Source organism: Chelonia mydas, chromosome 17 (genome assembly GCF_015237465.2).
Source record: "Chelonia mydas isolate rCheMyd1 chromosome 17, rCheMyd1.pri.v2, whole genome shotgun sequence".
NCBI lineage: Eukaryota > Metazoa > Chordata > Testudines > Cheloniidae > Chelonia > Chelonia mydas.
Window position 1 is genome coordinate 2,926,958 of NC_051257.2, and position 24,558 is coordinate 2,951,515.

A 24,558-nucleotide genomic window follows, 5' to 3' on the forward strand; every position below is an offset into this window, starting at 1 on the left:
TGTTCTCTGGCCTCACGCCGAGGGGCAGAGCCCCTGCGAGTCCCCTAGAGCCTGCCCCCCAGCCGCGCACGAGGACGGCCCCGCCTCGTGGAGAACGAGCTGCTGTCTGCCAGGCAGAAAAGGGGATTGAGACCCCACCGCCCTGAGGGAGGCTGGCATGGGGGGGTGCTTGGCTGAGTCATTTCGCCCAGGCTGGCTGGGTGGCGGCAGCTGCCCCTCGCCCACCCATTCCAGCCGGCTGGACGGCCCCCGGGCGTATGGGAAGGAATCAAGCCCAGGATTGGGGGAGGCAGGGGGCTGGTTGTGGGGCTATTAGCACGCGGAATAGTCTCCCCATGAAAATCCTGCAGCTTTGTACGCTCGGCTGGGCAGAGCCCTGGGGAATGTGCTGTAGGGAACAGTCCTGCCCTGGTGCTGGCTGGGTCCCTTCCAGCGTCTCTGACCCTGCGCAGAGCAGAGCAGGCTGGGCTGGGAGGCCGTGCGGCGTACAGGAGGGGTCTGCAGAGAGGAGGGCTCTGTGTGTGCAGCCCAGGGGCCGTGTGAAAGCAGAGAGCTGCTCACCTGGGAAGCCGGGAACCACAGGGTGGGTGTGACTCTGCAGCTCTGTGTGAATGCTCCGGGGTGCAGCGGGCGCTGGATAAACAGGAAGAGCTGCAAGGGGGTAGCGGGTGGGGTTGGTGTTATGGGTGGGAGCGGGTCGGAAGAAATACACCTGGATCGCATGCCGCGGCCGTGTGTTGCGGAAATGTGTATTGGGCCTGGCTGGGGGAGTGTGCGCGCCGATGCGCTACCCTTGTGCCAGCGAGATGCACGCCTGGTCAGTCACGTGCCCAAGGCCCCGATTCCGGCGTGTAGCTGCAGCAGCGTGGGTGGGTGTAGAAGCGGCGTGGCCCACGTGCACGGCGGCTGCTGACTCTTGCAGTCCCCATTCTATCCAGCGTGATTAACCTCAGGCCCCCATCCCGCTCCGTGCCCTGTTGTGCTAGGTCTGGGCACACATGGCCTAGGGGGTGGGACGAAGGCAGCACGGGCGAGCTCACGCCACGGGCCCTGGCCTGCCGTGGTAGAGGGCTGCTCAGTCTCGAGGGCCGTTTGACCCGTTTCCTCCCTGGTGAGCGTGTGGACGAGGCCGTGATGTCGTGGCATTCGTGACGTCCATGCTCATCCCTGCCAACCTCCAGATATGTTTCACGAGGGTCATTAAACAGCCACCAGCCTCTTGCTCCCCGGGGCTGGGGTTGAACCAGTAGCTGAGAGTTCCTCCCTGCCTGGCATCTCCTGATCCAGCCAGTGGGGCTCCCTCTCTTGCCTTCCTGGTTCTGGGGAACACGCTAGAGCCTGCCCCCTACTCGGTGATCAGCCTGACAGCCCATCTCCCATGGGGCCAGCCAAGCTGCAGCAGCCGCCTGCCTGTTGGCCTCAGTGGCCGTATGGAGAAGCCTGGAGTCCCAGCCCAGCCTTCCCTGCAGAGCGGGGTCCCTTCCCCTGGGGGTGCGGCGTGACTCGCAGAGCTGACGTCTCCCAGCTCCCGTCCTGCAGGCAGAGCGATCACATCCGCGTCATTGTCTGCTCCCCTCCCCTAGCGGTGTGGGGGCCGGGGCGTGGGAAGTTTCTCTCCCCCACTTCGCTGTGGGTCCCTGCTGGCTGAGGAGAGCAGCATAGCCAGCCTCTGCAGGGAGCTGGGCCCTGCCCCCCTTGCTGGAGGGGGTGACTGCAGTGTCCTGTCAGTGTGTTTCTGCAGTGGGTCTTCTGCCCCAGCCCCCAGGCACTGTGTGTATGTGTGGTGGGGGGGAAGAAATGCCTGTAAACCAGCTGCCCCGGGGTGACTGGAAACCCCAGTGACGCTGCCGGCTTTGCAGAGCGCCTGCTGTGGAAGGGTAGACGCAGAGGCCCGTGGTTGGAGGGCGGAGGGGAGGGGAGAGAGATGGGGCTGCATGTGACCGGTGGGAGCAGCAATTATAACCACCCCCTCAGCCGCCCCGATGAAGTCTCCGCAAGTGACATTGCAGCTCTGGCAGGGCTCTGCGACCACAGGGGCCCTGCTGCATGCGGCAGCCTGCTGCCCGGGCCAGAAGCTCCCTGTCTGGTTGGTGTGTTCAGTGTCTCACCGCCTCTGGGCGGGTGTGAGATGCACCTTGAGCCAGCTGTCCTTGCGTGCTGCTCGCCTGCTCTGTGGAGGAGGTGGGAGTGAGCGGTTTCCTGCTACGAGCAGGGAGACGTGTGCACTGCATGCACGGCAGAGATCCTGTCCTGGCCCTCCTCCCCGATCTGCATGGTGCAGGGGGCTGGTGCGTGTCTGCATGCCCCCTGGAACACAGGCTGGAGTTCCGTGCTAGCAGGTCTGGGCACGCTCGCCCTGTCACCCCCACCGCACGGTAGCCTGCCCCTCCGCACGCGTGTGCACGCACACTGCTGGCTTTAGCTCTGCACGGGGGCTCAGCCTGTGGCTTTGCTGCTCTCTGGTTCTGGCGCTGTTCCCGGGCGGCCCGGAACCCTCCCGGGGGCACCGCCCGAGAAGGGGGGTCTCTGCTCCTCTAGTGGCTGGCTCTGCCCCCGGGGAGGATAGGCTGAGCAAGGGTCTCCCCACCCTTTGGAGCAAATGGCGGAATTTCCCCAGAGGCACTGAGGTGCTGTCCCGTCCCAGCTGCCCTGGGGGAGTGGGGTGGCCCGGCGAAGGCCTGTCTGGTGGTGATAACCTTTGAAGCAGGCACTGCCGGCTGGGATCAGACCCGAGGTCCCGCTGGGCCGATGTCCTGTCTCTGTCAGTGGTGCCCAGCTGTGTGCCAGAGATACCTGACTGGACAGCGCTGGGCAGAGGTGCTGGGCCTGCCTGGCACTATCCCTGCAGCAGGAGCCTTCCCTGTGCTCTGGCCCGCTGGGGTCTGCGTGGTGCAGTGGGATGCTGCCGTGTTCTCCCTGGAGGGCTCAGGGATGGGGCCCCAGGAGAGGATAGTCGGGGGGCTGATGTGGCAGCAGCAGGCTGGATGCCCCATGGGCCAGGGAGAAGGTCTCGTGCAGTCTCTCGCCCTGGTGGGGAGCCACCTCTGGAGTTAGGGGCTGGAGCTGAGAGCGCAGTGCCTCCTGCCCGTGCCCCAGCTGACCTCTCTTGCCCCACGTCCCAAGGCAGGGGCTGGTCCATCCTCCCCCGCCGCTTCCCCCTCCCATACTCATGCCAGAGCTGTTCCCTTGCATCACTCCAGCTCTGGCTGCCCCGGTGGGATCCAGTCCCTGACGCCTGCCTCCCTGGCTTTCCCGTTCTGGGCCAGAGCCAAGCTGAGTGCAAGGTCGGGCCTGGTTCAGACGCCCATCGTGCGGCTGCCTGCTCCAAAGCCCGGGGAGTTCCCTCTGAATGGCCAGGTCAGCAGCTGCTCCTGGGCACGGGCAAGGTTCCTGCTGCCGTTCCCTGGGGGACCTTTGCTGGCAGGGCGGGCGTGGCAGAGGAGCGCGAGCCCCTGGGAAAGGGAGTGTCTGGTTCTAGGGCAGGCTGGGGGCCCTGGCACATGGGGCGATCGCTCCGTGAACTGGGATGGGGGGTATTTCCACTTGTGGTGCTCCCTTCCTTAGGTACCCAGGTGTCACGGTGTCCCCGGGCGATGCTCTGGAACTGCTCCCTACGAAGCCAGGCAGGACTCTGGGGAAGTCTCCTTTCTGTGAGCAGCCTGTCTGCAGGACACACAGCTCACCCGGCTTCCACCTTCCTGGGTCTGACCTCGGAGCATTCAGCATCCTCTGTCCCTCCGTGTGCTTCCCACAGCGAGTCCACCCAGGAGGGGTCCTGGGGGAGTCAGAGGGTCCTGCCCCCCAACTCCGCAGTCAGACCTGACTCTTAGCCAGCCAGTAAAACAGAGGTTTATTAGATGACAGGAACACGGTCTAAAACAGAGCTTGTAGGTGCAGAGAACAGGACCCCTCAGCTGGGTCCATTTTGGGGGGCAGTGAGCCAGACAACCACGTCTGCACTTCACTCCATGTCCCAGCCAGCCCCAAACTGAAACTCCCTCCAGCCCCTCCTCCTCTGGGCTTTGTCCCTTTCCTGGGCCAGGAGGTCACCTGATTCCTTTGTTCTCTAACCCTTTAGCTCTCACCTGGCAGGGGGGAAGGGCCCAGGCCATCAGTTGCCAGGAAACAGGGTGTTGGCCATTCTCTGTGTCCAGACCCCCGCACACACCTGCCCTCTAGGGCTCTGCAACGATCATACACCCTTATCCCACCACCTAGAGACTTAAGAACTGCCTAGGGGAAACTGAGGCACACCCACACTATTCAGAGGAAACATTAAGAACAGTCCCACTTCGTCACACCAGGTACCACGGTGAAGAGGGCCAGTTGAGCACCGAGGATAGTGGGCAGTGTGTGCCCAAAGCAATGCCCACAGGGCATTGCTGAGAACCATGGGTCAGGATGGCCTGGGGCTGGCAGAACCCTCCGTGCATCCCCACCCCTCGAGCTTTGGGTGCGGTCTGGCTGCAGTGGGGCCGGAGCCAGAGCCTGGCTGTTATCGGCGTGAGTGAGCCGGAGCAGACAGGGCTGCATGGGGGTGGTGGAGAGCGTGACTCGTGGCCTCCCCCCAAGGCCAGAGGGCAGCCAGGGCCGGGTGGGGCGTGGGCAGCAAGGCCTCTGTGTTCTCCCTGGCGCCATGAGACGGGGGCTGGAAGCAGAGACCGAGCCGGGCTGGGAGCTCAGAGGCGACTCAACCGATGGTGCGGTCTGGGGGAGCTGCTCGCCCGCCCACCCTGGGCTAGAGGGGCACCTCCATCCCTGCTCTGACTGGCGCGGTGTGTCCGTGATGCTGGCTGCGGTGCCACGGCCTCCCCGGGGGGAGGGTTGGGGGCTGGTGTTTTCTGCCCGTCCCCTCAGGCGCTCCCTGGCGCTGGCCATTGGGCAGGGCCTGGCCGCGCTGTGGTTCCTCGCTGAGCTAAGCTGAAGGCTTCCCGAGCCTGGTGGGCGGCCGGGTCTGTGGCCCTTTGCTCCGTGGGTTTGTGCCGCAGTTTGGCTCTGCATCTCTGGGATCAGGCCACAAGGTGACGCTCGCTGGGGAGCCTGCCGAGGCTGCGGTTACCAGACTTGCCGGGGGTGGGGGAGCTCTGTCCTTAAAGCGGCAGTGGGCTCAGGGAGAGGGAAGCTCTGTCCTGCCTGATCCCCTGCAGCCTTCCGTACTGCCCAGCGGCTGGCAGGGCAGAGCCTGCGGCACGGGGCTGGGGAGGAGCCGGGCTGGATGGGGTCAGGCGGGGTGTTGCGGTGTCGTGTGGCCCCATCCCGCTGCAGGCGGCGGAGAAAAGCCGGAGCCGTTTGCAGCCCAGGGCGGCGTGTGGCCTTGGCAGATGTGAGCGTAGCAGCCTGGCACGTGGCAGTGACTCTTCAAAGATCCACCCCCTCCTCCCGCCCCCGCAGCGAATCCCAGCAGGATGACGGTGGCTGTTTCTATGGTGCTTTCGCCCCGCAGGGGCCCTGGAGGGCTTCGTGCCCATCGCTGGCAGCGTTCTTAATGAGGCACGTAGGGAGAAGTGCGGCCACCTCTGGTGTGGGGCGCAGCAGTGCAGCATAAGGGCAGGGGAATGCTGTGTGCTCTTGAGAGTGCTGGGGGGGTGGAATGGAGCTGGGGTCCCCCCAGTCCGCTGGGGGCCATTGCCTCGTGCCAAGCGGGTGCCGCTGACCCCAGAATCTAGGCTCCTGTCGGCCTCCGAGCGGGGAGACTCCTTGTTCTGCGAATGGCTCCCCTGCATAGCCCCTGCACTGGAGGGAGGGGGTCTGGCCACAGCTAGTCTGTGCGCAGGCCAGAGCGGGGCGCTAGAGAGCAGGGCAGGTGCTCCTTACCCTGCTGGCCGGAGCTCAGATCCGGAACAGGACCTTGCACTGGGGCCTGAGGTCCCTGCATTGGCCTGTGAGCGAGCGGGGGGAGCTCTGCTTGCCTGGCCATGGAGGCCTGTGGTCCCCCCTCCGGACTCTGTTACGCTGTGTGTGCGGAGGGGCACTGGCTGCGTGCGGGGAGCTGCTCAGATCCGTACAGAGCCTGGTGTGAGGCATGGATAATTGCAGCTCTCTGCGCGTCATCCCGGCCTGCACCTTGTGCTGGTGATTCACCGCCTGGTGACTCACTGCTCGGCTTGGCAATGAGCCCCAGCGGGGGCTCTGGTGCTGATCCAACCTGCCAGCCCGGGGGGGCAGCCTGGGCCCCTCGTGGGGATGCAGAGCGGTGCCGGGGCTGTGTCGATCCTGCTAGCGGCTCCGGGCTCCCCGCCATGATGGCTTTCCCCTAGCGTAGTCACCAGCCTCCTTTCCCTGGGCCCAGGGCACTGCTCCCCCCCGCCCCGCCACTGCCATTGGCCCGGTGAGTGCTGCGGGGGCAGGGGGCTGAACAGCCCAGACATGAGGCCTCCCCCAGCTGGCTGTGGGTGGAACGGGGGGGCGGGGCAGCCCTTGGTTAGCCTGGGCGAGGAGCAGGCAGGATGGCACACAGCGAGAGACGGGGACGGGGGACTGACCTGACCCCAGGGCTCTCTGGGAATGCACAGGTCCCCCCAAACGCATGGGCCTTGGCGCGGCACAGCCCAATGTCTGGGTGCTCTCGGCTAGAGCGTAACCCCCGGGGGCAGGTGCTCAGACTTGGGGACGGGAGATGCCAGGGGCATAGAGCTAAAGGCCAGAGGGCACCAGCCAGTTCCTCCTAGTTCCTCCTGTGTATTGCAGCGAGCCACCAGCCCTACCCCCATGGCCAGCCGCCGGCCAGCTTTAGCCACAGGAGGGAGGCCTGTGATGGCAGGGAGGTGATTTGGGGAGATACGCCCAGGCAAGGGCACACAGGGAGGGCTGGCCGGGGCCCTGCTCTCTGGCCACGTGCCCAGGACTGCGCAGAGAGCACCAGGGGAGGCTAGCGGCTCTGGGGCTGCGAGGACCCAGGCTACACCGGGCAATGATGGCAGATGGGAATCGGGTGCCGGGGAGGGTATGGGGGGCTGCTTGTGCCGCTGCTCCAGCTCCTCCCGAGCCAGCCCAGTCAGGTGCTGGCTGGCCAGTGAGCAATAGCAGGGCACCGGGGAGATTGCCTGGGCGTGGGGAAGGGCCCTCTGCCTTGCAGCCCCTGCACTGCCAAAGCTCTCTGAAAAGCTACGCTGCCCGCCTCGGGTCCTGCTTGGTGGCTGGCAGCTTGGGCTGGGGCACAGGCTCCTCCCGGACTGTGCCACTCCTGGTGCCCGTCAAGGGTGCGTAGCCCACGCCCTGTGCCTTTGGATGAGCCATTGCCGAGAGGCCCGCTGGCTGTGTTTGGTGCACCACGCTGCTGTCTCTGAGCACGTGAGGCGAGCGTGAGCCGGGTCTGCTGGGGCAGAACCGTGGCCTGGGGAGGTGTGCGGGGGTGACAGGCTGTGCCCTGAGATGGGCCTGGGGAAGGCCTGCCCACGGCGTGGGGCTGGTGCCTGCAGTGCGGGCGCTGTAACTCCACATGGCACTGGCACTTCGGTCTGAGCGGCTCCCCGCCCCTCCAAGCCAGACCCTGGTGTGTAACCCTCTGCCCCAGCGCCTGGCTCCCGCTGTGGGCATGACCGGGTCCAGCCACGGCTGGGATAGTGGGGGGAGCGCTCTCCCCGCGGGATGGCTGGGTGTGGGATCGCTGCCAGTCCCGTGCCTCGGGGACAGCCAGGCAGACGCGCCCGCACGAGCTGCACCAGGGCAGTCTCCGGGTTGCACGCTTGGCTGGCCTGCTGACACATTGGGGTTGATGGCTCAGGCAGTTCACATTTCCTTGGGCTACAAGCAGAGCCGGGTGGACGTTTAACTCCTTCCTGTCCGAGCTCTGGATAGCAGAACTGGGGCTGACAGGGCTGGAGCGCAGAGCAGTGGGTCTGGCATCTCTGCGTCCTGGCTCGGGGGATGGCCCAGGTGGGCTGGCTGCTCGGTGCCCGGAGTGGGACATGTCTGGTGGAGCGGAAGCTGTGCTTGGACATGGAGCTGGCATGGCCCTGGGTGGGGCCCGGGGAGCCCGCTCCGTGGTGAGGCGTCAGGCACTGCTCTCTCCCGAGCCCAGGGAGTGGAGCTGGCCCAAGGGGATATAGTGTCCGCCCGATGGCAGCTCCTCTTCTGGTGCCTCTGCCCTAGTGCAAGGTGTGGTGCATGTGGGGACGGGCACTGGCGTCTGTGGACTCCCGTCTCGCTCTCGAGGCTTCGGCGGGGTCTTGTTCTGCTGCTGGGGCCGACAGGCTTCGGAGAAGGAGCCTTTCTCCTAGGGCTGCCGGTGCGGGGTGGGAGGGAGCGGTCTGTGTCCCTTGCGGTAGGAGCACCCCTCCGGGGCTGTCAGTCTGTGGAGCTCTCAGTGCTTTATGTGGGGCGGGAACGTATCATCCCTGTTGTACAGGAGGGAAACTGAGGCACGGAGCCAGGCAGTGACTTGGCCACGGGCACCCAGCAAGTCAGTGGGAGAGCTGGGAATGGAACCCAGGCGTCCTGTCCCCATTCCCCTAGTGTAGGCGACCTGCTCGGGGCTGTCCTGCTTGGGCCGGAGTTTGTGCAGTGGGTTCATGGGGTGAGGGGAAGGATAGGAGAGCTGCTGGCAAGGCTGCTTCGAGCAGCCCCTGACTGGAGGGAGCAGCCAGCTGGGGGAGCTCCGGGCCACGGGTTAGCATATGCCCAGCGACCTCTGCAGGGCTCCCATTCAGAGCGTGCCCCTGGCTTGTTGCTGTCGGGGGGGGGGGGGGGGTCCGTGTCCCAGAGCATTGCTGGCTCTGTGCTGCCATTCCCGTGACCCTGGGCCACTGGGCTTGGTGTCCCCCACCCAGGCTTCTTTCTGGAGCAGACGCAGGAGCTGTGCCAGGCCCCAGGCTGGGGGGGGTGCCCGTCAAGTGCCTGGGCCCTCCCCAACTCCCTGCATGCTGCGTCTGGCAAACTGAGGCTGTGTGTGCCAGGCTGATCCGGCACCTTGTGCGGCAGGGCCCTCCTGGTCGGCGCACAGCCCAGCGGGCAGAACCGTGCCTCGAGGGGGCTGGGGGCCCAGCGCTCGGAGGCGGCGGGGGGGGGTCTCATTTCAGAAGGTGCCTCTAACACAAACCACGTCCAAAGCACTAAAATGCTTGGACCCCGTCAGCTACAGATGGGCTCGTCAGTGAGTGCAGGGTGCAGGGTGCCCCTCGGTGAGGACAGCGTGAGGCCCGGAGGCAGCAGTGTCCATGCCACATCCAGGGCTGTCTGTGCCACTTCCCTGTCCTGGAGAGTGTCAGGGCTGCACCTACCGTGCCCCGGCTGGGGGGGCTGGTTACCCGCTGTACGCCTTCTGGCTGTGCCCGGCTGCAGTCTCGGGCCTCTCGGCCCAGGGCAGGAGGGGGCTGGCACTGACATGCCCCGGAAAGGAGAGGAGAGGAAAGAAATGCGTCTCTTAGCTGCCGTGGCTGCTGTTGGCTCCCGTGACTACGAAGATGGCGATGTCCCAGGGCCTGTCGAGCCCCTCGGCTCCGCTCTCCCCACGCACCCCATGTTCCCTCCAGATCATTCCTTGGGGCCCGTTCTCCTTGCCACTGGGGCCGGGACGTGGAGCCATTCCCCTCTGGCCTCCTAGCTCCAGTGTGGCAGGGCCCGCTGGTGCTGGGAGGTGGCTATATCCCTGGCTGCTCGCTGGCCTGTGTGGAATGAGTTGGCTGGTTCTCAGCCTGGTTTCCAATAGACGGGCATCGCCCTGCCAGCTGGCACTACTGGCCTCCCTGGCTGGTGGACTGAAGTCATGCCCGGGCTGCCTCGAGGGGTCTTGCCGGGTTGGGCTCTCAGTCTGCAGAGGGGGCACAGGGCTGGATGCCCAGGTTAGGCCATCCACAGGGCCCCTCTTGCCCCTCCCCCACCCCCTAAAAATACTCACGGCATGGCTGGGGGAGGGAGTCATCGCCTCGAGGGATGCGGCAGACCCAGCTAACTGCCACCTGCAGCCACCTGACCATCTGGCAGCGTCTCCGCAGCCTCTTCCCTCCAAACTCAGGGAGCTGATGGTAGCCTGCGGAGCCCAGCACTGCCCCACGGCATGGGGTGCCCCCCCTTCGCCCCCAGCTGTCACCTGTCATGATGCTGAAATGCAGCCACCTCTGGGGTGCAGGGCAGCAGCCTAGCTGAGCGCCTGGGGGTGACTCTGGACAGGGCGCCGGAGCACGGAGAGAGGGGCTCGCTGCCCCCTCCCCAGCTTCCCTGCATGCGGGGCTGGCTCCGCTCCCCGCCCCATCTCCGGCGGAGGCGGGGGGAGGTGCGGGCTGCCATTGGCAGGCACTGGCGGCTCCTTCCCGGAGCGGAGCCTCTCCCCCCGGCAGGCAGCCCCGTGCTGCAGGGTAGGGGCTGGCTCGGGCTCCCCTCGCCGGCTGCCGTGACCCACTGCTGCCCGGGCTCCTGCCAGCCCGCCCCAGCCCCGCTCCCCCTGGCCCCCTCCCCGCTCCCTTCCCTCCCTCCTCTCGCCGCCTTTGTTGGGAGATGTGTCGGTGGCCGAGGATCTGACAGCCAGCCTCGCCTCGCCGAGCATGGAGCCGCTCAGCCACCGGGGCCTGGCGCGCCTCTCCTGGATCGACACCCTCTACAGCAGTACGTGTGCGCTCGGGGGGGCCGGGCTGGGCTGGGCCGGAGCCGCCGGCGTCTCCCGGCTGCGGGAGTCGGAGAGGGCTGGGAAGAGCCCTGGGGTAGGATCGCTCAGGGGGCAGGGAGCCGGCTCACCTGGGGGCACGGTGCCAGGTGGGGGCACTGGCCGGCCCGGCTCCCCCGTCTGTCACTACCTGTTGTGTAACGCTGCGCCGCAGGGCCGGGGGGGTGGCAGGATCCAAGCGAAGGCGGCATCGGAGTGGGTGTCCCTGCTGCCTGCCGTCAGCCGGGGGCCTGGGCTGTTCAGTGCAGCCCCCTCCCCGTGGATGCGCGCTCCTCTCCTGCTCTCTGTCACTGCAGGCTGCTCCGGGAAGCGCTTCCCCCAGCCCTTGGCATTTAGACAGTGCCCGTGTTCTGGGGGCGGCACAGCCCCCGGCAGCCCCCTCCTGGGCAGTCAGAGCCCGGGGCAGGTTATGGAAACGGGCAGGCTGAGCGCTGGCGCAGCGGGGTCACGCAGGTGAGCGGGGAGGATTGGGGCACCTTCCCCTGCAATCGCCCCGAGAGACCCATGCGGCTCTGTGGCGGAGATGCTCCCTGCTGTCCATGGGGCGCGCTCTTCCTTGGGAGATGCCCTGACTTGCCTTCACCTGCGTGGCGCCGGGGCGGGGGGCACAGGCTGATCCACCTGGGGAAGCACGTTCAGCCGTGCCCAGTTCCCAGCCCCGGAACGGGCTGTGCTCGGCGGGGGCCTGGCTGAGAGCCCTGGGGGCAGCGGTGGGCTCGGGCCTTGCTCCTGCAGCGTCGTCTGACCCTGCTCCGAGTGGGGCTGCACCTCTGGGTAGAGACACCGGAGCCATCCACACCACGCTTCCTGCGTTGCTAGCTGGGTGACCTCGGCGCCCCGAGGGGCCGAGCCCTGCGCTGCCCCCACGCCTGACGCCCCCTTCCAGCGGGAGCAGGTCAGTCCCCGGCTCGCCCTGCTGGTGTCCGAGGGTCACTGGGCAGCCGTGCCCCCCGACACGGGGCCTTCCTGCCAGCCCCTGTGCCACCGGTTACGAGCTCGGGGAAGCAGGCTGGTCCCTGGGCTTGGGCTGCTTTCCCGTGCCCCCTTGTGGCAGTGGCGGGAAGATCCCTGCGATGCGAGGAGTGGGAGAGAGCTCCAGGACCCGGGTCACTGGGGACCCTTCGTGCGGTGGGGTTGCCTGCGGGGCTCGTGTGACTCTCTCGCGCTCTGCGGTGTGGCACTGGGTAGCCACCACGGCCCCAGAGACAGGGGCTGCCTCGGGAATGGGGCCAAGCTCCTTGTGGCCCCAGGAGGGCTCAGGCAGGGGGATCGCCCGGGTCCCTGGCCCTCGCGCTGGGTCAGCGGGGAGGCCTGGCTCTGGCTGGATTTCGCAGCCCCGGGGTTGGGTCGGTGCAGCAAGCACCTCAGGCGGGCGGGCGCCAGAAGATGCCCTGGCAGTGGTGCAGCGAGCGGGTAAGCTCCCCCACCCACCCGCAAGGCCGTGTGCTGAGAGCCCTGGACTTCTGGGCTCTGTTCCCGCCTCTGTGGCTGCCTCGCTGTGTGGCCTGGGGCGGGTGCCATGGTTTCTCCCCACGTCAGGCAGGGCTGAGGCCTGAGAAGTGCTTTGAGGTGCTTTGCAGGTGGGGTGAGCGCAGTGCAGCCCCCCAGCAGGGCCAGCGCTGGAGAGCCCCCGCTACTGTGCCTGGCCGGCCTCGCAGAGCCGGAGCTGTGAGTTCTTCCTGGCCCCTGTAGGCAGCCAGCCTGCGGCCTTGAAGCATGAGGAGCGGAGCCATCGGCCTCTCCGCAGTGCTGCTGGGGGCCTGCGGCTGAATCCCTTGGCCGGTCTGCAGGTGTTTGCGCCGGAGCCGTGAAACTCGGAGTGGAGCCCGCAGGAGGGCCTGGCGCTGGGCAGGAAGGACCAGTAACCTTGTGGGGGACAGTGTGGTGGTGATGTGGAGGACAGAGAGAGGACGCTGCCTAGAGGTGGCACACAGTGGGTGGGGTGCCTGGCCAGGGGCTCCGGAGGAGGTGGGTTGGGTGCTTTGAATGGCATTGCCTGGCTGTATAATTCGTATGGTGCACTGCCCGTCAGACCCCAGCCCAGGGTGCTCTCCACCGTGACACGCAGCAAATCAAAGCACACCCGAGCTCCTGAGGCTGGAATTCAGATGAGCAGGGCACAGGCAGGGCCTCCAGGAGCGAATGGGGGAGCAGGGTGTGGGCCTGGGGGCGAACGGCAGGGTGCAGGCTGGGCGTGCAAGAGCGAATGGGGGAGCAGGGTGTGGGCCTGGGCTGCGTGGAAGTGAATGGCGGGGCAGGGGGTGCATGGGGCCAATGGCAGGGCAGGTGCGGGCAGGGGGGGCGAACGACAGGGCAGGTGCAGGCACGGGGGGCAAATGACAGGGTAGGTGCGGGCAGGGGGTGCACGAGGTGAATGGCGGGGCAGGTATAGGCGGGATGTGGGCCTGGGGGCCAATGGCAGGGCAGGTGCAGGCGGGGGGCTAAAGGCGGGCAGGTCGGGTGGGGGGGGGCCAATGGCAGGGCATGTGTGGGCGGGGGGTGCACGAGGTGAGTGGCGGGGTAGGTGCAGGCAGGATGCAGGCCTGGGGGCCAATGGCGGGGCAGGTGTGGGCACAGCAATGGAGGTGAACGTTAATAATTTTCACTCTCGATCCAGTGACCTGAATGTACTTTATAACGTGGTGTCTGTCTGGAGACAGGCGCAGAGCGGTTAAGGCCACCAGGGTCAGAAGTAGTTCTGGACCGTGTGTGCTCCGACCGGCTGAGCACCCTTCGTGCCTTGCTGAGGCCCCCCAGCGAGCCCTGGCAGACCCAGCACTGGATCAGACCCAGTGTCCATGGGGGCTGCCCTACGGAAGCTGTGCCTGCAGCCCCCGGCTGGAGGCTGGCTTTGGTTCCCTGGCTCTGGATGTGGGCCCTGCTCTGAGCCCTTGTCTGCACTGGCTAACCTGCCGCAGGTGGGCAGATGGCAGAGGTACTCGGTCCCATGCGGAAATACCCCCGCCCCGAAGTAAGCAGGAGGTGTCTGGCGTTCAAAATGTACATGGATGTGCAAGTTGCCCCTGAGTGTCCAAGCCTCCGTGCAGCGAGTTGAAGAGGCTCTGCCTGGATCTGTGGCCTGGCATGAACTGGAGAGCAGGGCCACGCTGCCCTCTCCTGGTCTGTGTGCAGGCGGGTGGCGGATGTGCCCATCCAGGAGAGAGGAGGGCTGCTGGGCACAGAGGGAGTTGGAGCACTGGCCTCTCTGCCAGCATCACATCTGGCTCGGGGCTCAGGAGTGAGCTAAGCTGGGTGGATTAGACCCTCGGGCTGAGCTTGGCGTGACTGGCGATCCCGGCTGAGGGAAGGGGAAGCCAGGCCTGGCCGGGGAGAGATGCTGTGATGGGTGCCCTGCACCCAGCTGGCTGCTTTGCCTTGGCTAGCCCCCATATCAGGAGTGTGAAGATCCCTTAGCCCTGTCCAGGGCAGCGTGTGGCTTGCTGCACGTCACTGGGGATCTGCCTTGGGTGTTTGTCCTAGGGGCCTCAGGAGCCAGTGCCAAGGCTGTGGTTGGTGAGGTGTGTTTCAGAGCCTGCTGGCATGGCTCCAGGCTCCGGCACTGTCAGACTCGCTCAGGCTGCATCTCTCTGTGGTTCGTGCCAGCACTGAGTGCATTCCAGCGTGGCAGGAGCCGGGGTGCCCCGGCACCAGGGGGCACGGGAGGGAATGCACCAGAGCTGGTAACTGTATGATGGGCCCTATGGAAGGAAGCCAGGACCGGGGACTCCTGCAGCAGCGTTGGGGTGGTGTGTTCTCCCCCTCAGGCCTGGGCTGGGTTCTGCAGCCTCCCTCGGGCACAGCAGAACCGCGGCAGCCCTGCCCAGACACGAGGTCTGGGCCACCTCGTGCCCCATTAGCAGTTAGTTTCCATCTGGGCCCGAGGCGCAGAACGCAGCAATAGGCCCGATGGTCTCTGTGTCTCTCCGGTGGGGCAAGGGGGTGAGCGTGCCGGGCTGCCTGCCTAGCCGGGCAGCTGGACGCTAGTTCCTTCCTCCCAACCTGCGGGTGGTTCTGCGGGAGACTCTGCTGCGGGTCTGGCCCAGGCGGTGATGGGCGCTTTGCGGACTTGCTGCTTCCTCCGGCTGAGGCGGTGGTTAGGTGACGGGATTTAAGCTCCGTCGGGTGGGTCTCTCCTGGCCCAGGCCGTGGGTGATGCCAGGGAGCCAAAGTGGCTCCCTTTAGTCCAGCACAAAAGGCCTGGCCCCACCATAGCTGAGCCCTGGGGGGCTGTCCCTGGTCCTGTAGGCTCCCAGGCAGGTTCTGGGTTCTGCTCGCCCAGACGCCCCTTCGCTTGGGAGTGGGCACTGGGCCCACCGGCCTGGCTGAGCCTCTGCAGAGATTTCGCAGGACACAGATCCAGGAAACGGCTTCAGATCGGTGGGTCCTAGCCACAATAAAGGGCTACATGAGAGTTCTGGTGCATCCCCCTTGCCCCAGATTCCTCAGTGGGGCCTTTCTCCTCCCTCTCCGCCTTTGCACTAGAGAACATCACCCCCCTGGCTCTCAGGGCCCATCTGCCCGGCCCTCCAACTCCCGAGCAGGAGAGGCAGGGAGAGCTCCCGGGGGCAGCCTGGAGTGTGGAGGAAAGCCGCCGACTGGCTGCTCTGCCCAGCAAGCCTGAGCAGCAGAGGGCCCTTGTGTTGCAGACTGGGGACCAGGCAGGAACAGGCTGCAAAGGGAGGGGCGCCACCCCTGCTGGGGCGCTAGACCTGAGCAATACCTCGCCCATCCCTGGGGCAGCCAGCTGGCGAGATCTCCCAGCACGGCATGAGGGCCAGCGAAGAGGAGCCATTGTCAGTGCTGCTGGGGGCTCTGGAATGACCCGGGCTTTGCGGGGCTGCCAGGATCCCGTTTCCCCAGCCCCGTCCTCCTGCGGGATCCTTTGGCCCAGGTGTGCTGGGGAGCACTGTCCCATGCTGGCAGGCTTGCTTTGGGCGCCCCGGCTGTACCGCCCATGCCAGGGCTTTGCCAGCGCCTGCCCCTGGCGCCTGTGAGTGGGGAGGAGAGCTGACATGGATGGAGGGAGCAGTGGTGAAGGCGGAAGGAAGGAGAAGGTTAATGAGCTGCTTCCATTGCAGGCAGGGTCAGTTTAACAGGCACCACTGGGCCCCCAGCGGTTAATCCACAGGGGGAGAGAAGGGAAGAAATACACCTCAGTGGCAATCCTGCAGCCAGTCCCCATCCCAGATGGGTCACTTCCCACCGCGGGGGAAAGCAGAGGTGTCTTTATTCAGGGCTCTGCCGGGGCTGGCAAAGGAGGCCCTGCGGGAGGGCAGTCGCTGCCCCCTCATCCCGGGTGTGGATTTGTCTGGAGCTAGAGCTGGGCCCACGTGGCAGAGCCTAGATCTTAAGGTCCCCTGCTGGTCCTGGGAGGGAGCTGCCACCTGTGGGTCTGGACTGGCACAGCCGGGTCCCTGTGCCAAGGCATTTCAGGCCAGCCTCACTCCTGCCTCATTCGGCTCCCTCCCGCTCTGGGCCGCCTTCGGCTGAGGCAGCAGGGCCAGTCCGCAGCGCGCCGGGGAGAGGGAGCATGTCTCACAGGCTGGCGACCAGGGGGGCCAAGGGCTCCTCGTCCCGTCCCGTCTGTGTCTCCCCAGGGGCGTGGTCGCTCCACCGGCCAGTTCCCCAGCCTGGTCTCCCCTCGCCCTCGCCAGGCTGCAGGCATACTCTCCTTGGAGCCAGTCCCCACTGCACGTGGAGGGAGGGAAATGACCCCGAGGACTGTTCCTGGCCCTTGCCGTGCTGGCCCTGTTAGCCGCCCGCTCTCCCCAGGCTCCCCCAGGCAGGCGAATGCGCGGCCACAGCCATGGAGATGCTTAGTGAAGTGGAAGGCTGGGCAAAGCGTTGGTGCAGCAGGCTCCGGGAGCCGCAGCCAGCTGTCAGCCAGGCTGTAGCCGAGGGCTCTGGGGGCTGGCGAGGAAGAGCGTTGGGGCCCTGCATGGAGGGGTGCACAGGCTGGGCCAGCAGCGAGCCAGGAATCCCCGGACTGCGCCTAACCTGTCTCTAGTGGAGGAGGAGGAGGGCAGCGGTTGCAGGTGTGTGTTCCCCAGAGACGGCGTGCGCTCCCCCTGCCCGAACGCAGGCAGCTCTCAGGAAAGGCCCAGGACACAAATAATGAGGAAGGGGGGCTGCAGTTTGGGTTTGAGGGGCATCAGCAGAAGGGGATGGGGAGAGCCTGAAGCTGGGGTGACGGGGGCTGCTGGTCGGTGCCGGCAGAGCTGGGTGGGGAGCCCGGGCCGGGGTGACGGGGGCTGCGGGTCGGCGCCGGCACAACTCTGGGGGAGCCTGGGCCGGGGTGACGGGGCTGCGGGTCGGCGCTGGCACAGCTGGGTGGGAGCCTGGGCCGGGGTGACGGGGCTGCGGGTCGGCGCTGGCACAGCTGGGGGGGAGCCCGGGCCGGGGTGACGCGGGCTGCGGGTCGGCGCTGCCAGACCTGGGTGGGAGCCCGGGCCGGGGTGACGGGGGCTGCGGGTCGGCGCCGGCACAGCTCTGGGGGAGCCTGGGCCGGGGTGACGGGGCTGCGGGTCGGCGCTGGCACAGCTGGGTGGGAGCCTGGGCCGGGGTGACGGGGCTGCGGGTCGGTGCTGGCAGAGCTGGGTGGGAGCCCGGGCCGGGGTGACGGGGGCTGCGGGTTGGTGCTGGCAGACCTGGGGGGGAGCCCGGGCCGGGGTGACGGGGGCTGCGGGTCGGTGCTGGCAGAGCTGGGTGGGAGCCCGGGCCGGGGTGACGGGGCTGCGGGTCGGCGCTGGCAGACCTGGGGGGGAGCCCGGGCCGGGGTGACGGGGGCTGCGGGTCGGCGCTGGCAGACCTGGGGGGGGGAGCCCGGGCCGGGGTGACGGGGCTGCGGGTCGGCGCCGGCACAGCTGGGTGGGGAGCCCGGGCCGGGGTGACGGGGCTGCGGGTCGGCGCTGGCACAGCTGGGTGGGGAGCCCGGACCGGGGTGACGGGGGCTGCTGGTCGGCGCTGGCACAGCTGGGTGGGGAGCCCGGACCGGGGTGACGGGGGCTGCGGGTCGGTGCCGGCACAGCTGGGTGGGGAGCCCGGGCCGGGGTGACGGGGGCTGTGGTCGGTGCTGAGGCGCTGGCAGAGGTGAGGAGAAGTGGCAGTGAGATCACCCAGCATCTCCCTTTGCTGTTCCTGTGACTTCCCGTCCTCGGACCCGTGCAGTGGAGGGGCTCCCAAGCCCTCCCGTCCCTTTCCCGTTGCTGGAGGTGGCCCGGCGCTAGGCTGTGGGGAGGGCGATGTGACCACGGTGCGGCTGGCTTTCAAGCCGCTCTCCCCATGCTGCGGCGGTGCTGGACTCAGGCTGTGCTACGGGGGCCACACAAACCCAGGGCGGCTGGCCTCTCTCTGGGCTGCAGGCAGGGGTGCAGGGGCCCTGGGGCGCAGCAGATAAGGGCCCAGGGTGGGAAGTGCAGGCCCAGGAATTAGAGCCGGGGATTTTCAATGTGTGTGTTTGGGGCACTCTCGGAGATGGCACAAGTTCTTCCCGCTGGGTCCCGGCTCTCCAGGGCCTCTCGCCTGGCCTGGGGACGCATGTGACCCTGCTCCCCCCTGCCCCACACGCCCCACCCCGGCCGCCCCTCCCTGGCAGTAGCACTTGACATGTGCCTGGCAATGGGGCATAGTGTCTTGGCTGTTGGGTTTAATTTGCATTCCTGGTGCAGTAAGGAGGGCAGCTGGCGGGGCCGTAGGGGAGCCAGGAACGTGCCTTCCTCCGTGCAGACCTGACTGCACGGGGCTCGTCCTCGGGGAAGTGCTCTGGGAGAGCCCAGATACTGCACCCTGGTGCACGGGGGCTTCTCTGCCCTGTCGGTGGGGCTGGTGAAATATTAACTGCTGTGGCTGGCATGTGGCTGTTGCCCTGGGGGCACGGGCTATGAGTGGCTGCTAATCATGGGGTCGGTTTCTTTCCTGCCCAGTGGCTCCAGGGGGCTTTTAGAGGGAAGAAGCTGCTGCAGAGCCCCATGCCGGAGGGCATGGGAAGAGCTGGGAGAGGTGGGGTGGCATTGCCTCTTGCCCTGGGCTCGGGCTGCAGCCCGATAGCCGGGGCGCTGGTACCCTTGCCGGCGGCTCGGCCCCCAGCTCAGCGGTCCCTGCTATGGGGCAGGCTGGGGTCGTGACACTGCGGCCCCCAGGCCGGCTGGGAGGGAGCGCCTCTCCTGGAGGTCGCCGAGCCCAGCCCCTGCTCCCGCTCCGGTGTCCGCGAGCCCTGGGGGGCTCCTGGCCCCGCTGTTGTGCTGGCTGAAAGCCGGGGCCGCACTGAGCTGGGCTGTGGGGTGGGGTGATGCTGGCTCCGTTGCCCCTTTGCCCCCCCCCCCCCCCCCCGCCCTGCCCGGCCCGTGGGATGGAGCAGGGGAGAGCGCAAGGCCCCTTCCCCCATCCCTGCGGCCGTGGGAGGCTGAGCTGGCAGCCGGCAGGATTGTGCAGGAGCCTGTTGCCATGGCGATGGCACGGGCCTCACGCCGCGGGCCCTGCAGCCGCTGCGGAGGCGGGAGCTGGGGACACGGGCGCGCGCCAGCCTGGCCCGGTTGGAGCAGGGCTGGCGCTGGGGGCTGGCACCCCGGCTCTAGGAGAAGCTGCCAGCAGCAGCTGGTGGAGGTGGGCTTGAGCTAGGGGCCGTGAGATCTGCCGGCTGAGCCGTGCCCAGCTGCCCTGGGCCTGGCTGGCAGAGATGTCTTGGCTCGTCTGGCTCTGCCGGACTCCACATGGGCCTGGGGGGAGCAGGGGGAGCCAGAGAGGGGCAGGAAAGGACTCAGGGTGGGGTGCAAAGGTCCTGGGTTGAGAGACACCTGCAGAGCTGGCTGGGGGGGGACCCCAGGGCGGGGCTACCAGGGGCTGCAGCTCAGGAGTGAGGGGCACCAGCAGAGCTGTGGGGGCAGGGCTGAGCTAGCAGGGGCTGCGGGTCGGGATTGAGGGGCACTAGCAGAGCTGGGCTGGGGGTGGGAGCCCAGGGCTGGGCTAGCAGGGGCTGCGGGTCGGGATTGGGGGGGGGGCATTGGCAGAGCTGGGCTGGGAGCCCAGGGCTGGGCTAGCAGGGGCTGGGGTTGGGTTTGGGGGTCACCAGCAGAGCTGTGGGAGGGGGGCCCAGGCTTAGAAAGGAGAAGGTAGAGCTGTGCCTTCACCCCCATGCTCTGGGCTGTTGCTCTAAAATTCACCCCAACTCCTTAAACAAGGAAGCAGAAGTGAATCAAACACACACACCCCCCCCCGCAATGTGAGAGGAGTCCCCCGCTTGTCCCCACAAGTGGGGATGTGCTAATGTAACGTGCTAGAGCATTGTGTATATATAACCAGCACTCCCTGCCCAGCGCCAGCAGCAGGGAGGGGCCCCAAATGGAGTGGGACGTTCCCCGGGGCTCCGTGCTGTGCGCGTGCGAGCCGTGTGCGCGTGCGAGCCATGTGCATGCAGAGGTGGGGAGGGAGGTGCGTAGTGCAGCGTAAAGTACCCCTCTCCTCCCCATGCGCCACGCAGCCAGTGGGATCTCCCAGCCTCTCGCGCCATGTCCGGCAGTCTGGGAGGCAGCGCGTGTGTGGGTGCGATGGAGGGAACCCCGTGCTAATGAGGGTGACTCAGGAGCGTGCGCTCGGCTGGTTGTCCCAGCTGCTCCCTTGACAGCCTGCCGCAGCGCTGCCAGCAGCCGGGTCCGGCGCCTGGCCTGCTGCTCCCAGGAGCAGGGAGGGCTCCCTGCTGGAGCGTGCTAATGAGGTGGGAACCTGGGCTGCCATGCTGTGCCTGCATGCGCATGCGTGTGTGTGTGTGTGTGTGTGTGTGTGCACGGACACACGCACCTTTCCAGGGCCACAGGAGCCAGACCCAGCAGGACGAGCCTAGCGGGGACCCTCCTGCGTCTGAGCGATGGGGGCTGGGCTGCCCGGCGGTGACCATGCTGGGTTGCTTGCTGAGCTGCGATGGGGTCAGTTACGGGTTCGCTCTGTGCCGTGCTGTGTCCCACACAGACCCGTCCTGCTGGGCTCTGCCCAGGCCCGTTCTGAATGGCTCCAGCACTGGCCTCCCATTCCCTGGCATGGGGACATGATTCCCCAGGCTAACGGGCCCAGCAATGTCCCTTGTTCCTGGCCCTCTTCCCTCCCTGGCTCATGCTCACAGGGTCTGACTCTGGAGGGCTTTAAAGTCCTCTTGGATTTAAAGATTTATCAGCTTGAAATATTAAATTGCAATGAAATATTAACTGCAGCTGAGCATCGTGCTGTGAGGCTTGAGTGAGCCAGCTTCGCACGAGGGCTCTGGGCCAGGCACACGCAGTGCAGGGGGCTGTGTGTGTGTGTGCGGGGGGCTCTCTGCCTCTGCCCAGCTTTGCACGGGGGTGCTGGGCCAGGCACACTCAGTGCAGTGGGCTGGGGGGGGGGCTCTAGCCCCCACCTGCCTTTGCGTGGGGGCTCTGGGCTGGGCGCACTCAGTGCAGGGGCTTGAGGGGCACCCAGCCTCAGGCTTCAGGGTGCTGGGATCATTGTGGGGTCAGGAAGGGTGCCCACAAGGACCATTGGGGTGGAGCAGAGGTCAGTGCAGGGCGCACACAGGAGCAAGGCCTTCAGAGGAGGCATTTGCTGTGACAGCGGGTGCTGGCTGGGGTGGGAGCATGCCTCCAACTGGGGTGGCAGGGACTCACCATCGCTCATAGTGCCCGCCTGCCCCCTCCACCAGCCAGTGGGTTGGGAGCTGCCCTGAGGGGCCAGGCCCAGCCTGGCCTCCCAGCACAGAAAGCTCCCACTACAGCTGCCCCTGCTCCAAGAGGCTGGCACTCACCCCGGGAAGGGCCCTGTCGGCCTCACGCAGACCTGCCTGAGAGCAGCTCCCAGGGGCCAGGCCTGGGCTGGAGAGTCCCTGCCCCAAGCTCCTGGGGATCTGAGCCCTGGGCCCCCCAGCATTCACCTGCTGGCCAACCCCAACAGTCTAGCTTCCCCTTCCCCCCTGCCCTCTGGATCCCCCCACTCGGCACCAGCCCTTGCCCTTTGGATCGCCCCCCTCGGCGCAGCCCCCTGCCCTCTGGATCCCACCCCCTCTCGGCACCAGACCCCTGCCCTCTACCCATCTCGGGGCTGCTGCATTTGGCTCTTCCCTCTGCCGAGGCCATTGTTATTTCCGTGGTAACCGGCCAGGCCCCCCCCCCCCAACTCCCCCCAGCTCTGCAGCCTGTGGAGGATGAAGCCGAGTCCGGCTCCAACCCCTGGGCCTCCCTGCCCTCACCTGCAGCAGGGGCAGCTCATTGCTCCCAGCCTGGCCCCATCCCTCCGGCTGTAGCCTGTCAGTGATGGAGGGAGGGGGCGGCTGGGACGGGCAGGCCTGAGGTGGGGGGGCTCAGCGCTGCCTGAGAGAGTCTGGGGACAGAGAGCGAGGGGGTGGGGAGAACTGCCCCTGTGCTGCCTTCAGGGCTGGTAGCCCTGCGCCCTTCCCTGCCATTAACATCCTGCTGGAGCTGGGCTGCTTTGCTCGCCCAGCGCCCCATGGCGAGTTGCTGCGCTGGGGGGCGAGTGTCGCTGAGGGCCACGGCTCCCGGGCCTAGCAAGCTCTGCTGTTGGTGGGCTGGGAAGATGCCATGCCCCCGCTCCCCCCACCTTGAGTGCCGCGGGGACAATGACCTAGAGGGGAAACTGAGGCATGGAGAGGCGGAGTCGTGACTTATGCAAACCACCCAGTGGGTCGGCGGCAGAGCCCAGGAGTCCTGGCACCCAGGCCCACCCTCATTGCTGCTACTGAGGGTATAGGAATGAGGGGACAGATTCGCTTGGCACCTCTGCATGGGGGGGCAGGCTGCAGCGGAGTCCTCCCCTCGCATGGATCACTGGCTCCCTAGCCCCCTGCTGCTGCCCCTTCCACTCCCTGCTCAGCCCTGCCCCTGCCCCTGCCCCTGCAGCAGGATGTCTGGCAGAGCTGGGTCCCTGCACCTCCAGGGCAGTTCTCAGCTGTTAATTGTGTGTCAAGGGTGCCCGTGGGCTTGGCTGGGCAGAGCATGGCCAGGAGGGGACCGAGGGGGCCACCGTGGCTCGCTGCGCCGGGGAGGGGGCCACTGCTCCTCAGGGGTTAAAAGCTGGCTGGGGGCTAGCCCTGGGGAGGGGGAATGTGCGGGGAGGTGGTGCTCTCAGTGTATGTGTGTTCGTGGCTCGTGGGGTGGCCGACTCTCCGCGGTGGAGGGGGCTGTGTGGCTGGCTGTCAGATACATGCAGACGTGCCAGGGAGCTGTTGACCCTTGGGCCAGGGGCGCTGAGGGGCCCCTCCAGCCCTGGCTGAACCCTTCCCCCCCCCGGGGCACAGTCTCTGCCACGTGCCTGACCGGAGCAGCCCTAAAATCAAGCCATGCAACGCCCGGGCCCTGCAGCCCTCCGCAGCCGCTGCCAGTGCAATGGGGGCACCCCGAGGCCAAGCGCCCACGCCCCTGCCCTGGGCCCCGGCGGAGCTGGGAGAAGGCCCCTGCCCAGCTGCAGGGAGGGATGGGGGGCTGGTGGAAAAGGGTTTTTCCTATTAACCATCAGTCTCTGTCTCAGCGCCCACCTTGTCCTGGTGCCACACACCCATTGGCTGCTGGAGTCAAAACAAGGGGGCGGGGCTAGGGAAGTGACCTCACCTATTGGGAGCCCCACCCCCAGCCCTATAAAAAGCAAGATGGTGCAGCAGGCAGGGAGAGTGCTGAGCTCCCAGCTCTCCCCAGTGGGGAGGAGCGCCCTGGGGGCAGACAGGTGTCTGATGGCTTAGCCCCTGGGTGCCATGCCTCTGGCCAGCCCCGTCTCCCACCTGGGGTCTGCTGCTGGGTGGTGCCATGGCGGCGAGGGGCAGGCAGCGCTATGCCTCCCTGGGTGCCCTGGTGGCAGACACTCACCGGCCTCTCCTTGTCCTCCTGGCAGACTTCAACTACGGGGCGGAGGACTACGACGCGGAGGGGAATGAGGAGCCCAAGGTGCCACCGGAGGGCTCGGAGACCATGCCCTACATCGACGAGTCGCCCACCATGTCGCCGCAGCTCAGCGCCCGCGGCCAGGAGAGCGGGGATGGCGTCTCACCCACGCCCACCGACAGCCTGGGCACTGGGGTAGGTGGCCACGTGACGGTGCTGCTGGAACCTGGGGGGTCTCTGCCCAGCATAGGCGTGACACTGGTTCTGTGTCCTGTGGGACCGGGTGTCCCTGGAGCTGGGATGGTCTGGTCCCCTGGCTCCCCCAATTCCCCTCTTGACCACCTAGCTCAGCCCACTGTCCTTCTCCGCCTCTTCTGGCTTGAGAGGAGGGGCACTGAGCAGCCTGGCTGCTCCTTTGCTAGCATTTCTTCCCCTGCCCCCTGGTTTGGGGGTGAGCAGCACGGGCTGAGGCCTGGTGGCTCAGGGCAGGGCGAGTGTCCAGCTTCAGTCGGCTAGTGCCACGGCCGGTTCCTTCCTTGGTGCTTTGCTGTGGTGAAGGGCGAGGAGGGCTTGTCAAGAGGGCCATCCCCAGAGGGAGGAGCTGCTGCAGAGCTCCTAGGGCTGTCAACAGCCTGGCAGCCCTCCCCTTGCTGACTGTGCACTGCAGCATCCAGCCCAGGGGCCTGGCTGCTCTGCATGGGCCCCGCCCCTAAGAGGGGAGGGGTGCAGGGGTCTCTGGCCCATCATCCTCTCTCCTCCACCCTGTGCCTGGTACAGGGCACCCAGCTTCTGCTCTCCACCCCAGAACCAGATGCATTTCAGTGCTATTTAGCGGCGCTCTGGGATTCTCTGCAGAGCTATGGAACAGCTCCTGGGGCCAGCAGAGGGTGGGGTGGAGTGGGAACCCCTCTCTGCCCCCCATCTTGCCTCAGTGGATAGGGACTCAGAGGCCCAGCTGCTGGGGGGGGGGGGGGAAGGGAGGGGCAGTTAAGCCTATTGGCTGGGCATGCTGGGGGTACAGGGCAGGGGTGCAGGGTAGTGGCCCCATGCTCCCCTTTCCTGACCCTGAACTGTGGTGTCAGGGCCTGGCGTGGGAGCCAGCGGGGCAGG

General features: G+C 67.0%; 1 protein-coding gene across 3 annotated transcripts in view; it reads left to right on the plus strand.

The window, feature by feature from the left end:
* The window catches only part of ABR (ABR activator of RhoGEF and GTPase), a 95,203-nt gene that overhangs the window by 19,095 nt on the left and 51,550 nt on the right, over positions 1–24,558 (plus strand). Inside the window, exons 1-2 of one of the 3 annotated variants that reach the window (XM_037880572.2) lie at positions 10,208–10,539; positions 23,459–23,643. In XM_037880572.2, the coding sequence (XP_037736500.1) occupies positions 10,479–10,539; positions 23,459–23,643 (246 nt within the window). In that variant the 5' untranslated portion in view covers positions 10,208–10,478. Of the gene's footprint in view, positions 1–10,207; positions 10,540–23,243; positions 23,294–23,458; positions 23,644–24,558 lie in introns of those variants that run through there. The other 2 variants (XM_037880574.2, XM_037880571.2) reach the window with 2 other exon arrangements.